This window comes from Lacerta agilis, chromosome 9, assembly GCF_009819535.1.
Source record: "Lacerta agilis isolate rLacAgi1 chromosome 9, rLacAgi1.pri, whole genome shotgun sequence".
NCBI classification, from domain to species: Eukaryota; Metazoa; Chordata; class Lepidosauria; order Squamata; family Lacertidae; genus Lacerta; species Lacerta agilis.
The window spans coordinates 58,800,080-58,813,761 of NC_046320.1; the positions used below are offsets into that span (position 1 = coordinate 58,800,080).

At 43.6% G+C, this 13,682-nt stretch overlaps 1 protein-coding gene across 1 annotated transcript in view; it reads right to left on the minus strand.

Annotated features, from left to right (window-relative positions):
• Positions 1–13,682, minus strand: part of MMRN1 (multimerin 1) — a 64,693-nt gene that overhangs the window by 15,897 nt on the left and 35,114 nt on the right. Inside the window, 4 exon segments of the mRNA XM_033160595.1 lie at positions 233–1,219; positions 1,222–2,181; positions 11,807–11,947; positions 11,950–11,979. Coding sequence (XP_033016486.1) covers positions 233–1,219; positions 1,222–2,181; positions 11,807–11,947; positions 11,950–11,979 — 2,118 coding nt within the window.

Below are 13,682 nucleotides of genomic sequence, written 5' to 3' on the forward strand. Positions count from 1 at the left end.
GACAGAGCACAGGCGCTGAATGCAAAAGGTCCCAGGTTCAACCCTTGACATCTCCACATGGGACTGAGAAGGACTCTTGCTTGAAACCTTGGACAGTCAGTGTCAACCAGTGTCAACAATACCGGCCTAGATGGACTTTCCATAAGGCATCTTCCTATGTCCCTACACAAATCTGTGTGGATAAGTTGCAAGTTTGGGCAACGTCACTAGTAGTAATATTAAAAAGCCTTACCTGCTTCTGAAGCAGTGTCTGTGTTTCTCTGCATTCGTCCAGCCTGGTTTGAGGTCGTGCTCACTAGGATCTTTTTCGCTGGCAGTGGCTTTTTAGAAACGGGAGGAGTTGCCTTCAGACGTTTGGTAATAGTGTCCACTGCCTCATCTAGGGACTTGTCTACATACCAGGTTAGATTGGATAGGATTGTTCCTGCTTTGACCTCCAGCATGGATTCTGTGAGCTCTTGCAAGCCTTTCTGAAATAGCAAGTTGTCTGGATGAGCAGCTTTCACTAACCTGGGAATGCTGGCATTCATTCCCTTCAGGCTTCCGGAGACAACCTCACACAAGCTCCGTGCCTCGTAGGCAGTCTTGTTTAACACAGGGATGGTCACAGAGAAGCGTATGGATTTGGCTTCTAGTGCCCTGATTCTGGAACTCAAGGCCTGAACCTGAAGAGAGATCACTTTATCCTTTTCTGTGGAAGCAGCTTTGATGTTTCTTACCGTGACGCAGTTGTTTGCTAAAAACTTGGTTATTTTTGCTTCCACTGCCGCCAGGCGACCTTCATAATCTTCATGTTCCTGAGTGGAGCGTGACCCCTTTCCATCCAGGTGGCCAATGTCATGATGATTCTCTTGCAGGTTTAATGTTGCATTTAGATTATGGTGAACTGTGCTGAGATCACCAGATGATGAAGAAGAATGGATGGCATTTGAAGTAAAGCCACCTTTCCTGTTCTCATTGACTAGCGCCTGAAGGGATTCATTCATCTCTTGAAACCGAGGTATTAATGTCAATATGCTCTCCATCTTCTCAGTGCTTCTACAGCAGGCCTTTGTTTCATTCTTCATGGTACTCAATGTTTCTTTGAGCACATAGTTATCCTGGATAGTATCAATGGCACTGTTGATAACCATCATGGTCTTGTTTAAGCCATCCTCCATTAAAATGAAACATTCATTAATACGCCTCTCAGAGATTTCATTGTAAGCCTGAGCCTCATCTTTAGCTCCTTCTTGCTTTTGACGAGTTCTTCAGTGGTGGAACTTAGTCCTGCCACAACACTTGTTAAATTTTCCAGCTTTCTGCTTATAGCTTCTGTTGCAATCTGTTGCTCATATTCCGATGTAAGGCTGAAGGGAACCCCTTGCTCAATCAAGGGCTGGAGGATCTCCATATCGTAACAGAGGTCATTAATTTGCTCGTTCATCTTGTCCATTTTATCATCCAAGGGAAACACAAGGTTCTCCATGCTTTTATTTAAGGAGTGCATGTTCTCTTCCATGCCCTTCAGTCGTGTTTGGAAGTCCCGTCGGCATTTGGACAATATGCTGCTGCACTCTCCATGTAAGTTATCTCTCTGGATCTCCAACGCTACGGTGAGATTACTGATCTTGCTGTCTTGGACTCTGAGGTCATCATAGAGCTGCAAAACCATCAGACTCTGTGTTTTCACTTTCTCGTGAAGACCAACCATGTAATCTGTAAGGTTATCAGTTATTGAGTTACCTGCTGTTGGGATGTTCTGGTCTGAGATCCGTTCAGCTGTCAACAGCTGTTCATGCACTTCTTTCATTTGAGTCAGAGTCTTGTTCAGAGATTCATAGTATATGTTGCTCCTTGAACTTTGATGCTCCAAGGCCGCTTCTATAGATCTCTGATGTTCCTGCAGGTCTTCGATTGGCTTCTCACATGTAATGCTTATATCCTCTTCAATATGGAGGATCTGGGTCCTTATATCTAGGATTTCTACCCTTGTGGGCCTGCTTTCTATCTCCACAGCCAATTTGTGGTGAGAAGCATTCAAGCTTTTGACCATTTGTTTGATGTTCTCAAGATCTGCAGACAGACCAGATGTAATCTTGAAAATCTGGGCCACTGTCTCTTGTGTTTCACTCTGGGATGCTTTTACCTGCTCTCTTACAATTTCTTTGACTAGCTCAGCAATGCTTTTGGACTTGAGATCTAGAGGGGAGGAAAGACACAGTGCCTTAATAAATAAAGAGCAGGTTGGGGGGGGAAGGGAAGCAAAAATTCAATACTTAAGCATTATGCATGTATCTATGTTTGTATAGCAATCGCACTCTCCCCACCTCTTATGCGGTGGATTATTTCAGTTGCTAAATCTCAAGAGGGTTCTGTGTTTGAATAGTGCTTGTGCTAGTTGCTCTCATCCTTTTAATCAGTTTTGCTGTCCTGAGGGAGAAGCCATAATATGCTGTTCCCTGCAATTATAGACTACTATGACAAGGTGAAATGTAACCATGGCTTCTAGCTTAGTAGACCATAGATTTAAAAGACCTATCACTCAGGCAGATATACCGTTAACTTTCCAGGAAAACGGTGGACTGTCAGGAAGACAGCAGAGGCTCTCAAGATATTTTAATTGTCAGCCACCTAATTAGCACTGAAAGCAGCTCCTGAATTTTGTTATTTCGAAGTGAAAAAGAAAACAGAGCTAGTCTGCCCTGCCTTTTCAAGAGGGTGCTAGTGAACTTTTTTTGGGGGGGGAGGCCTGGGGCAGGGAGCATGCAGTAGCATCCTGTAACGCCTTAAAGGCAGACACATTTTTTTGTGGCCCAAGATTGAATTAGGCTGGAATCTACTTATTAGATCAGGCGTCACCAACCCAGTGTTTGTGGACCCCATGGTGTTGCCAAAGTCTTCCACTGTGCCCCTGGGCGGGTGCCCCAGACTCTAAACTTTCATTACAAAAAAAAGTCTCTAGCTCTCCTAGAAAGAAAGTTATGGGTCAAAATGTGCAGGCACCTTCTAAGCAGTGGTACTGGTACTGAATACTGAGGAGTGCTCTCTGCTGCTGTTGGACAGCAACAGCATCAGCGTGCAGGCACACATGTGTAAAATGAATATTTTGTGGTCTCCACAAGCAGGACCAGCAGGTCACAGCTGACCTCTCATGGTGAGCATAAGGTTGTTGGGGACAGCTGTCTCTTTAATGTCGTGTGATGCCACCGCTACCCCAGCTGCTATTTTGTGGTTGGCACCCTCAGTACTCTCTCAAAATGTGCCCAGCATTCCAAAAAGGTTGACAATCCCCGTGTTATTATGGGTCTGATGAAGCATGTTCCAGACTACAAAAGGCTGTGACCCAATAAATTTCTTAAGATGCTACAGCTCGCCAGCACGGCTAATGGGCAAGGTAAAATGAATTATAGCCCAACAAGATCTGGTGGGCACTACATTGGCATCTCCTGCCATACCACAATGACTCTCCGCAGGAAAGTGGCAATGAAGCAGCAGTGGCAGGAGCAATATTATCCCCCACACCTCCAAAGGTCAACAACTCCATACTGAAGAATTAGAAAGCCATATTAGAAGGAATATGGGATGGGCACTTGGCACATTTCACTATTCCCTTTCACATGTGGGCAGAAACAGGTGGCATGACTGTAGCCATCTTGAATATTTAGTTTCTGAGTATGAGTGACAAGCACCTGCACTGCTCATATTCAGTTAAATGCAACAAAGCAGCGGCAGATGTATGTATTTATATACACATTTATCCTCCCTGTGTGAGAAAACCCTCTTCAGTTAGCGCACAGAGTACACAACAAACAAGTATAATTTAGATGAATTAGCTTTGATTTAGAAAGGCGTCTGAGTTCAATCTATTCAGCTGCATCTATAATATCAATGATTATGGGTTAAAGTGACAATATGGTTGAATAGCAGTTTTTTAAAATAATAATAATAATAATAATAATAATAATAATGCTCTATCACATGGAAAAGAAAATGCAAAACAATGTATATCCATCTATATCTTTAATCTATGATCTGTCTGTCTAGGCATTGGTGTACAAAGCCATATACAGCTTAGGACCAGAATAATTTAAATATCCTCCTACTCTCAACATACTCAACTGATTGCTGCATTCTGCAGTACAAAGCATTCTTCAGATACCATCATAATTCTGCACAATACGGAACTGGAACTTTTGGAACTTCCTTCCACTTTATATCAGACAGAAGGCCTTCTCTATTGCATTTTGGCATCTGCTAAAGACGTTCATCTTCTCAATGGAGGTTTATCCCAGCTGATATCTAAATGTGATTTTATGTAGGTGCTGTTGTTTTATTTGCTTTGGGGTGTTTTTTTTACTATTGTTATAGATGGAACTGTTTAATATATGTTTTAATTATACTGTAAATCACTTTGGGATGCTTTGTGGGAAATATTCTACAGTACACTAAGTAGAAATTGAGGTTTTAAGCTGGTATGATCATTAGTATAACAACATGACCAAAAAATCACAAACTTTCACCTAACCTGAGGCAGAAAAAGAAAAGGGGAAGAAAGAGAAGGTTTAACTAATCAGAATACAAGGAGGGATTTGTGACAGGAATTGCATGTGACCACATGATGTCGAAACAAAGACTTGTCTTGTGGGGGTCAATTAAAGAATTCCCTCATCTCTTGCCAAATCCTAAATCAGTGCTAATTGGCTAAAGAAACTTAAACAATCACTAATTGTTTAACAGAGTAAAAGCCACCCTGAACTAAAATGAAATAATCTCCTCAGAAGATTATGTTTCTGTGGGGCTCTACGGGCAGAAAAAGCTCTGAAAGATGAGAAGAATTACATTAAAACCCATAACTTTGTACTTGTTTACTTATCCTGTTCTCCTCTAACAAAGTGTTCAGTGTTCAGACAGTTTAGATTTATAAGACCCTTGGCCCAATTCTCCTTATTCCGAAACATTAACCCGAATGCAAGTACAGCAAAAATATTTCAGCTGACAAGTGCAACAAAGCACACAAAGGAAGGCAGGAAACTTTGAGCTCAGTGACTGAAAGGGAAGCTTCATGGTGCTCCAAGGGCTCCAAGCACACCACCTCAGTAATTCTTACAGCAGCTTATAAAGCAGGCTGCTGTTCTTCCCCCATATAGGCTGAGATAAAGTGGTTTGCCTGAGGCCTCCTACTGAGTTTGTAGCTGAGGTAGCCTCCTACTGAGTTTGTAGCTGAGGTAGCATCTGAACCAGAACTCCCCAGACATCAGTTGGATATGTTGGGACTGAGATGATGCTTAAGGTATCCTGGACCCAAGTTGCATAGGGCTTTGTACACCTATCTGTACACCCAGGAGTTTTCCCCATCTGTAGTCTCCAGCAGAGGCAGAGCAGCTTGGACATAAGACACCCCCTCCACCACTACCACCTGTATCAGGAAATACGGTACCTAGATTTATTTCTGTGCCAAAATGAATTTGTGTTCTCTGCCCTCTCCCTTTCTCTAACACACTGACAACTCAGCATGTGACCAGGGCCCCTTCTACACCATACATTTAAAGCACTATGATACCGCTTTAAAGAGTCATGGCATCCCTCAATGAATTCTAGGAGCTGCAGTGTGTTAAGGGAGCTGAGAGCATGTTATCTGATGCATGTGGCAATGGAGCAAACAGCCATGGAATAGCAAGGAACAAAACCAGCTAAAGTCCTCTTTTGTCTGTTTCTTGCAGGTGGCAGATGTGCTCCCAGGTGGCATCTTTTGGAAAGTCCTGAGGTTGCTGAGGCTTTTTTTTTTTTTTGAAGCAACAACAGCACAATGATCTTTTTCTAGTAAATTTATCTATATAAGGGGCTGCTGCATTGGAAGCAGTAACAGTTATTGAAATGCAGTTGAGTTTTGAGCACTTGTGTGTGTTTCTGTTTGAAAAAGCAGCAAAGCCAAAGAATAACAGCAGAGTTTTAGGGAAAACGGGTGGGGGAGAGAAGTAAGTCTTGACATGCATACTGCATCTTGTGAAATAGCCCAGCAAACACTTCTGCTGCTTAGATGAAGAGGTTGCCGGAGGGTTTTCCAGCTGAGTAATATAATGGGAAGTACGGTGGGTGGTGGAGGAGGGTGATTTTGTTAAAGATGTGATATCATAAGGTGGCATGAGCATCACTTGGCCATGTACCGGTACTCATTCATTTAAAACAAAGTGGATTACAGGTGTTTTCGGATTTTAAAAAAAATGCAAAGAAGAAAATCAAAACAGTTGCCACTTCTCTCTTAATTTCCATATGAAAAGAAATCACATACTGAGTATTCTCTTAAACTGCCGGGGCATTCCCTTCTTTCTTTCTTTTTTTTGCAAGAAAACAACTGAGAGATTCTATGACTAAGGTCAAGCTTACATGGCTCTTTCATTCAGCAACAACCTCATTGTTCTTTCTGCCTGGCTATGTATCTTCATTGAGTTTAATGGTGGCATGTCACAGCTAGACATTCATCCTCCTGCCACCCACCAAGGCTCGCAGAAGTCATCACCCCCCCCCTCTCTCCCAGCTCTCCTCAATTTGACTTTTAATGGAAGGGTGGAGAGGAATGAGGACGGTTCAGAGGTCCTCATAGGTTATGCAAAGGTCATCTCTGAAAATAGGGTGGAAGGTTGCAAAGAACAAATGCAGAAGGCGGGACAGATCCAGCATAAATCTAATACAGGCAGAAAACATGAAGGCAGGAAGTAGAAGGGCACTCTTAAGTAAAGAAAGGCATTGAGGCCTCCAAGCTTGGCTTAGGCTACATTTTCAAGCTCTTATAGAATCTTAGAATTGTAGGGCAGAGTTGGAAGGGATACGGAGAGTCTTCTCCGCATGCACACGAAAGCTCATACCAAGAACAAACTCAGTTGGTCTCTAAGGTGCTACTGGAAAGAATTTTCTATTTTGTTTCGGAGAGTCTTCTAGTCCAACTTTCTGCAATCCAGGAATCTCAGAATCATGATACACCGATTAGTAAACTTTATAGTAGTGTGATTTGAAGAGAGGGAGAGAGTGCCCAGAATTACAATTTACTGGGTCATTTTTTAATTTTAATTTTTTACTATTAGTTTGTTTGTTTGTTCCCATGAAAAATACAAAAGCAATTTAACAATAAACCATTATTTAATCTCTGCTGAATCTCTATTGTCAGGGTGTTCCACAGGACTGGGCCGATGACACCCAAGGGTTGATTTCTCACTGTTGTCAAATGAGCCCCACCAATTCTGAGAATGACCAAACACCCATGCTCTGGACTCCAGCTCATTAATATCAGGCAGACCTTGTGTTTGTACCGTTTCTGATGCCTGCTAAAAACACTCTTGTTCAGGCAAGCTTCTCCAGACATGTTATTTCATTATGTATATCTGCTGTTAAACTCTGTTGGTTTTTACCTACATTTTGATTTTATTTATTGATTTTATTGGCATCTTCGTATGACTATTTTTATGCAATTTTATGTAAACCGTTTAGAGGGTTTATTTATTCATTTTTAGATTGAGCACTCTATCATCATATTCAGGGAATGAATGAGTGAATTTAGAACTCATAGATGCGCAGGAATGAAGAAGAAAAAACCACAAAGACAAAAATGTAAATGAAATAGGCTACATTCTAGAGGCACACTCGGGCCAAAATGAAGGACGGGGAAGTGTGAATGGTTTCAATGAGAAAAGAGTGAAGCACATACATAAACCTTGCGACATATGCCTAGAGAAGTGGGCATTCCCGCAATGGAATACCCACAATTCTTTGGACTTCCGACTCCCATCAGCCCCTGCCAGGATGGGATGGCCAATGGTCAAGGAATGATGGGAACAGGAATCCAGCAATATCCATCTCTGTTGTTGCAGGATTGCAGGATTCTATTTGCAATCATGCTAGGACTGCATGGAAATTGAAAGGACTATAGGGTGGGCATAAAGATGGAGAAAGAAGAATATAGAGAAGTGGAAATAAATCTTCCTTTGGGGATATGAGCTGGAGAGAAAGAGATGCTGAGGTTGGGAATCAATCTCTGTGGACAGAACAACGCAGAGAGCAGTACCCAAATATGCTACAGAAAAAGGAAGCCCTTTCAAAGGAAAAATCACAATGCTACTTCACTAGCACAGTCTCCATGTGTGTACACACACACACACACACACACACACACAGAGTTTGGCAACCGCTAGAAGGATCGAGTCCCGTCAGTCCCCAGGCTTATAATGAAAAGCTAATAAAAGAAGCTAATAGTAGCACTTTCATAAAACAAAGTGGTCAGAAGGATAATGCAATTTGTAAATAACTCACATAAATCAAAGAGAAAGGCAGCAGACAGGGAGTGGATTCGAGGTTAGTCTGGGACAAGGCTGATGTAACTTGGGAAGGAATTCCATTTTGAAAGCATCTAAAGCAAAATGCTGCCTCTATGGGCCAGTGATACAAATCTGTAAGGAAGTTTGGTATCAGTGAATGATTTAGGAACACAGAATGCTGGGGCACTGCTGAAACATGTGAGTGTGGAAGTGATCTGTTTGGGTGAGAGAAGCATGTAAACTGTGCTAAGCCTTCCATGGAAAGGCTGGAAATATGTCATAGAATCATGGAGTTGGAAGGAACCCTGAGGATCATCTAGTATAACCTCCTGCAATCCAGGGGGAAGGAAGATAAGGCTGTAGCTCAGTCAGTAAATCATAAGACTCTTAATCTCAGGTTCGTGGGTTCGAGCCCCACGTTGGGCAAAAGATTCCTGCATTGCAGGGGGTTGGACTAGATGACCTTGTGGTCCTTTCTGACTCTACAATTCTATGTTTCTTGATGGGGTTCCAATAATTGACACACACACATGGAGAGAGAGAGAGAGAGGAGAGAGAGAGAGAGAGAGAGAGAGAGAGAGAGAGGCTATTTCTAGCATAGCAGCGGTTCACAGAGGGATTGTGAATTTGGGAATTTGCGCAAGTAGATCATGGATTGCTGTCTTCAAAGGGTCAAATGGATTGGGTTTCATATGATCATAGTAATTTTCTTTTGTGTGTGAGCATAGAACCTTACTGTGCAATTGACAATTTAAGTGAATCCAAATGCAGCAAGGAAGTAGGATAAGAGCTGACAGTGGTTCTTCAGAGGTACATGTGCAAGTAACAGATTAACCCGCAGGGAACACAAAAAAATGGATGGTAAGGAAGCTGACAGGAAATGGAAAATGTTCGAAGCCATATTGGAGACGTATACCCAAGGGTCAAGAATGCCACATAGCAATAAAATGCACCAGGATGGGGGGTGGGTGGGGGGAGGAACAGGATGGATGGGAGAGAAGGTCTAAATATGACTGGGGAAGCAGGGCTATTTGAGAGCAGTATCCAGAGCTCAAAAAACTGCCGAGGCAAGTAAGGAATGGACCTGCAATGCATGAAGATGTCTCCAAGGGGCTTTTAGAGGCTCAAAGGCATGCTATTTTCTGCAAAACATTACTACTCAGAGCAATAGACATTCGAACACAATATGCAGCACAACAAAGACCCAGGGACAAATTTCAATTGACGACGAAACAAAGCAAACTGCCTGAATGAAGATAGAATGAAGATCCAGCACGTTACTTGGGGCCTTTGCAGATGCTACGTGCCCGCTTGTAATCACACCCGTGGCAGGACATTCTTCTAAGCTGAGCTTGCCGCCCAGACTGTGGATTCTGCCCACTCACAAAATTGGCCAATAGGGGGTGGGCAAGAAAGTGGGACATTCCTAGGGGGCGGACCCAACTGGGCCCACAGGCTTCTCTTGGATCTGCCCTCTGTGAATAAAAGGGCCCCACCACCCACCTCAACAGACACTTTGTCGTCGGATTCCCCCATCTTCCCACTTTGTTCTGCTGCTGTGCTTGGTGATGAAGACCTTGCTATGGATTTTGTCGGCTGCCATATTTGGGGCCGGGTAGGAATTTTCCCAGAAGTGCAAGCTGGATTTCGAAGGGGCAGAGGAACCAGAGACCAAATTGCAAACATGCGCTGGATTATGGAGAAAGCCAGAGAGTTCCAGAAAAACATCTACTTCTGCTTCATTGATTATGCAAAAGCATTTGACTGTGTCGACCACAGCAAACTATGGCAAGTTCTTAAAGAAATGGGAGTGCCGGATCACCTCATTTGCCTCCTGAGAAATCTCTATGGTGGGACAAGAAGCTACAGTTAGAACTGGATATGGAACAACTGATTGGTTCAAAATTGGGAAAGGAGTACGACAAGGCTGTATATTGTCTCCCTGCTTATTTAACTTATATGCAGAATACATCATGCGAAAGGCTGGACTGGATGAATCCCCAACCGGAATTAGATTGCCGGAAAAAATATCAACAACCTCAGATATGCTGATGATACTACCTTGATGGCAGAAAGTGAGGAAGAATTGGAAGAACCTTTTAATGAGGGTGAAAGAAGAGAGCGCAAAATATGGTCTGAAGCTCAACATCAAAAAAACTAAGATCATGGCCACTGGTCCCATCACCTCCTGGCAAATAGAAGGGGAAGAAATGGAGGCAGTGAGAGATTTCACTTTCTTGGGTTCCATGATCACTGCAGATGGTGACAGCAGTCACGAAATCAGAAGACGCCTGCTTCTTGGGAGAAAAGCAATGACAACCCTAGACAGCATCTTAAAAAGCAAAGACATCACCTTGCCGACAAAAGTCCGTATAGTTAAAGCTATGGTTTTCCCAGTAGTAATGTACGGAAGTGAGAGTTGGACCATAAAGAAGGCTGATCGCCGTAGAATTGATGCTTTTGAATTATGGTGCTGGAGGAGACTCTTGAGAGTCCCGTGGACTGCAAGAAGATCAAACCTATCCATTCTCAAAGAAATCAGCCCTGAGTACTCACTAGAAGGACAGATCCTGAAGTTGAGGCTCCCAGTACTTTGGCCACCTCATGAGAAGAGAAGAATCCCTAGAAAAGACCCTGATGTTGGGAAAGATGGAGGGCACAAGGAGAAGGGGGACGACAGAGGATGAGATGGTTGGACAGTGTTCTTGAAGCTACTAACATGAGTTTGGCCAAACTGCGAGAGGCAGTGAAGGATAGGCGTGCCTGGCGTACTCTGGTCCATGGGGTCACGAAGAGTCGGACACGACTGAACGACTGAACAACAACAGGAATTTTCCCACTCGGCAACTTGGCAGTAACCTGGTGGTTTCCCCTTTCTTCGTAGCATCATCACAACTATGAAAGAAAGGGGTACCCCATTAATGGGGTCCAAGGAAGTTGCTTCTGTCCAGATGCCCAGATGGGGGCTAGGGCCACAGCACTCCCAGGTGACAATCTAGTGAGGGAGATGCTATTTGTTGTCATAGGACACCCTCACTTCCGGTTGACCCCAGTGAGTGGGCAGGAAGTGGTGGCTTTACCCAACGCCTATACCAAACCTCTTTACATCTGTAGTCAATAAGTTGTGGCCTGATTTGACCCAAATATACCTAGTCATGTCCCTTTACTTACTGTTTTAAGATGAGACGGGGCACTTGCGCACACAACTACAAAAACTCTGCGCAACCTGTTCGCCCAGGGATGGGATGAGCATCCACGACAGGAGGCGCTAAAGGCTTTATCTGTCCACCTTCAACACTTTGGGTTGGGGGGGGTACACCCAATCACCTTTTCCTTCCACTTCTTTCTTTTTAAGTAACAGAACAAAGGAAAACGTACTTCCCCGGCAGAATGTGGAATAATGGAACAGGACAGCCTAAGTCCATTTCTAATAGTTTCTTTCTCTCTTTTTCCTCCTCTTTCTCTTTCCCTGGCACTTTTAAACTGGGTGAGTGATTGCATTAATTTCTTTCTTTTACCTTTTAGAAAAGCCTGGAAGTCTCTGCCCTTATCTTCATTGATTTTGCCTTCCAGAGAGGAGAGTGTCTCGCTCACATCACTCACGACGGCAGAAATGTTGTCAACCTTCTTCTGTAGCAAAGTCAGTCTCATCTCCTGCTGCTAATCTGCTCATTCATTTTTTGCGCAACTGCTAGGTCAGGGGTAGTGGGAGGGAGAAACGGAATAAAAGGAGAGGGAAGAAAGTCACTAAATTAAAATCGCAAAAAAGCAAGCAAGCACAGAAACAAATTCCACGAGCAATTGCCAGAAACGAAAAGTTTCTGCAGTCATTAATAAGAATGGGCCATTCTGATTTTGTCATGTATCTTCAGCTATGAGTGACATTCATACAAGCACAGCAGCAAATAATTGCTGAATAATCCATATTCATTATAGAGTAGTTATAATTCCAGAGAGTATATGGAATAGTTAAGAGAAATTTAATGAGCCTAAGTGGTGCTTTCTTCCATCTAGTTAGTTTTCTATGGAGGATTCAGTTTTACTTTTTAAATTAGGGATGGGGAGCCTTCCCCCCCCTTTTGCCTGCATTCTCTCATGGGTAATCTTCTGGGGGCCACAAGCCCATGGTGGTTGGGACCTGAGGAAAAAATGGGTGGTGCAGCAGCCAAGACTATTTCCTCTGTACAGTAAAAATCAGAGACTTTTGCATACACCAACCCTACATACCTTATGGGATGGTTTGGAAACCCTACCCTCCATGCAAAATGCATTATCACAGATCAAGGAAATATCCACTGTTCAAAAGCACTTGAGGAGAGGGCAGAGTGAGGCTATTGAGGAGCATAGCCAGGGGTCTGGGAAAGGGACATGGCCTAGGAAGAGTTCTGAGGGCCATATTTGGCCCCTGGGCATGAGTTATCTCAACTCTGGTTTAAATAAATGTATTATACTCCTGCATTTTACCCCACAAAATTGATCTAGCTGCCTTTCTGAGAACAATAGATTGCACCACAAAAAAGCATAGCTTGTTATCGCTGGACCACTGAATGGAATCAGCTTGGGGGTCCTTTTGGGTCCTTTGCTGTTGTTGAGACTCAGATGGCCTCAGAGGCATGGAGTGCCTTCCATCAGCTTCAGCTTGTGTCCCAAGTGCTCCCCTTGCTGGAAAGGGAAAGCCTAACTTCTGTTGTCTATGTTCTGGTAACCTCTAGGTTAGATTTCTGCAACATGTTCTGCATAGGGCAGGGGTCAGCAACCTTCGGCTCTCCAGATGTTTCGGACTACAATTCCCATCATCCCTGACCACTGGTCCTGTTAGCTAGGGATCATGGGAGTTGTAGGCCAAAACATCTGGAGAGCCGAAGGTTGCCTATGCCTGGCATAGGGCTACCTCTGAAGATGGTTTGGAAACTTCACCTGGTGTAGAATTTGACAGCCAAGCTGCTCACCAGGGCAGGACATATGGAGCAGGTTTCCAGTCCCAATTCAAAGTTTCCAGTCCCAATTCAAAGTGCTGGTTTTGGCCCAAAAAAAATCTTAAATGACTAAGGACCGCAATACCTCAAGGACTGCCTCTCCCATGTGCACCATTCCAGACTCTATCACCATCATCTGAGGCCTTTTGTGTGACTCCGCAAGAGTTCCAGAGCGTGGCAACACAAGAACGGGCCTTTTCTGCAGTGGCTCCCCGTTCGTAGAATGATCTCCCCAGGGAGGTCCAGTTGGCACCTTCATTTAGGCACCAGTTAAAAATGTTCCTCTTCAACCTGGTGTTCAGCCGATTAACATCCCGTACCCTTTCAAATGTGTTTCTGGGTAAGGGCAATGTTTTGTACTGGTTTGTTTCGTTCTTGTTTTTATTATGTATTTCGTGTTGTTGTTGTTTTGTCTTGT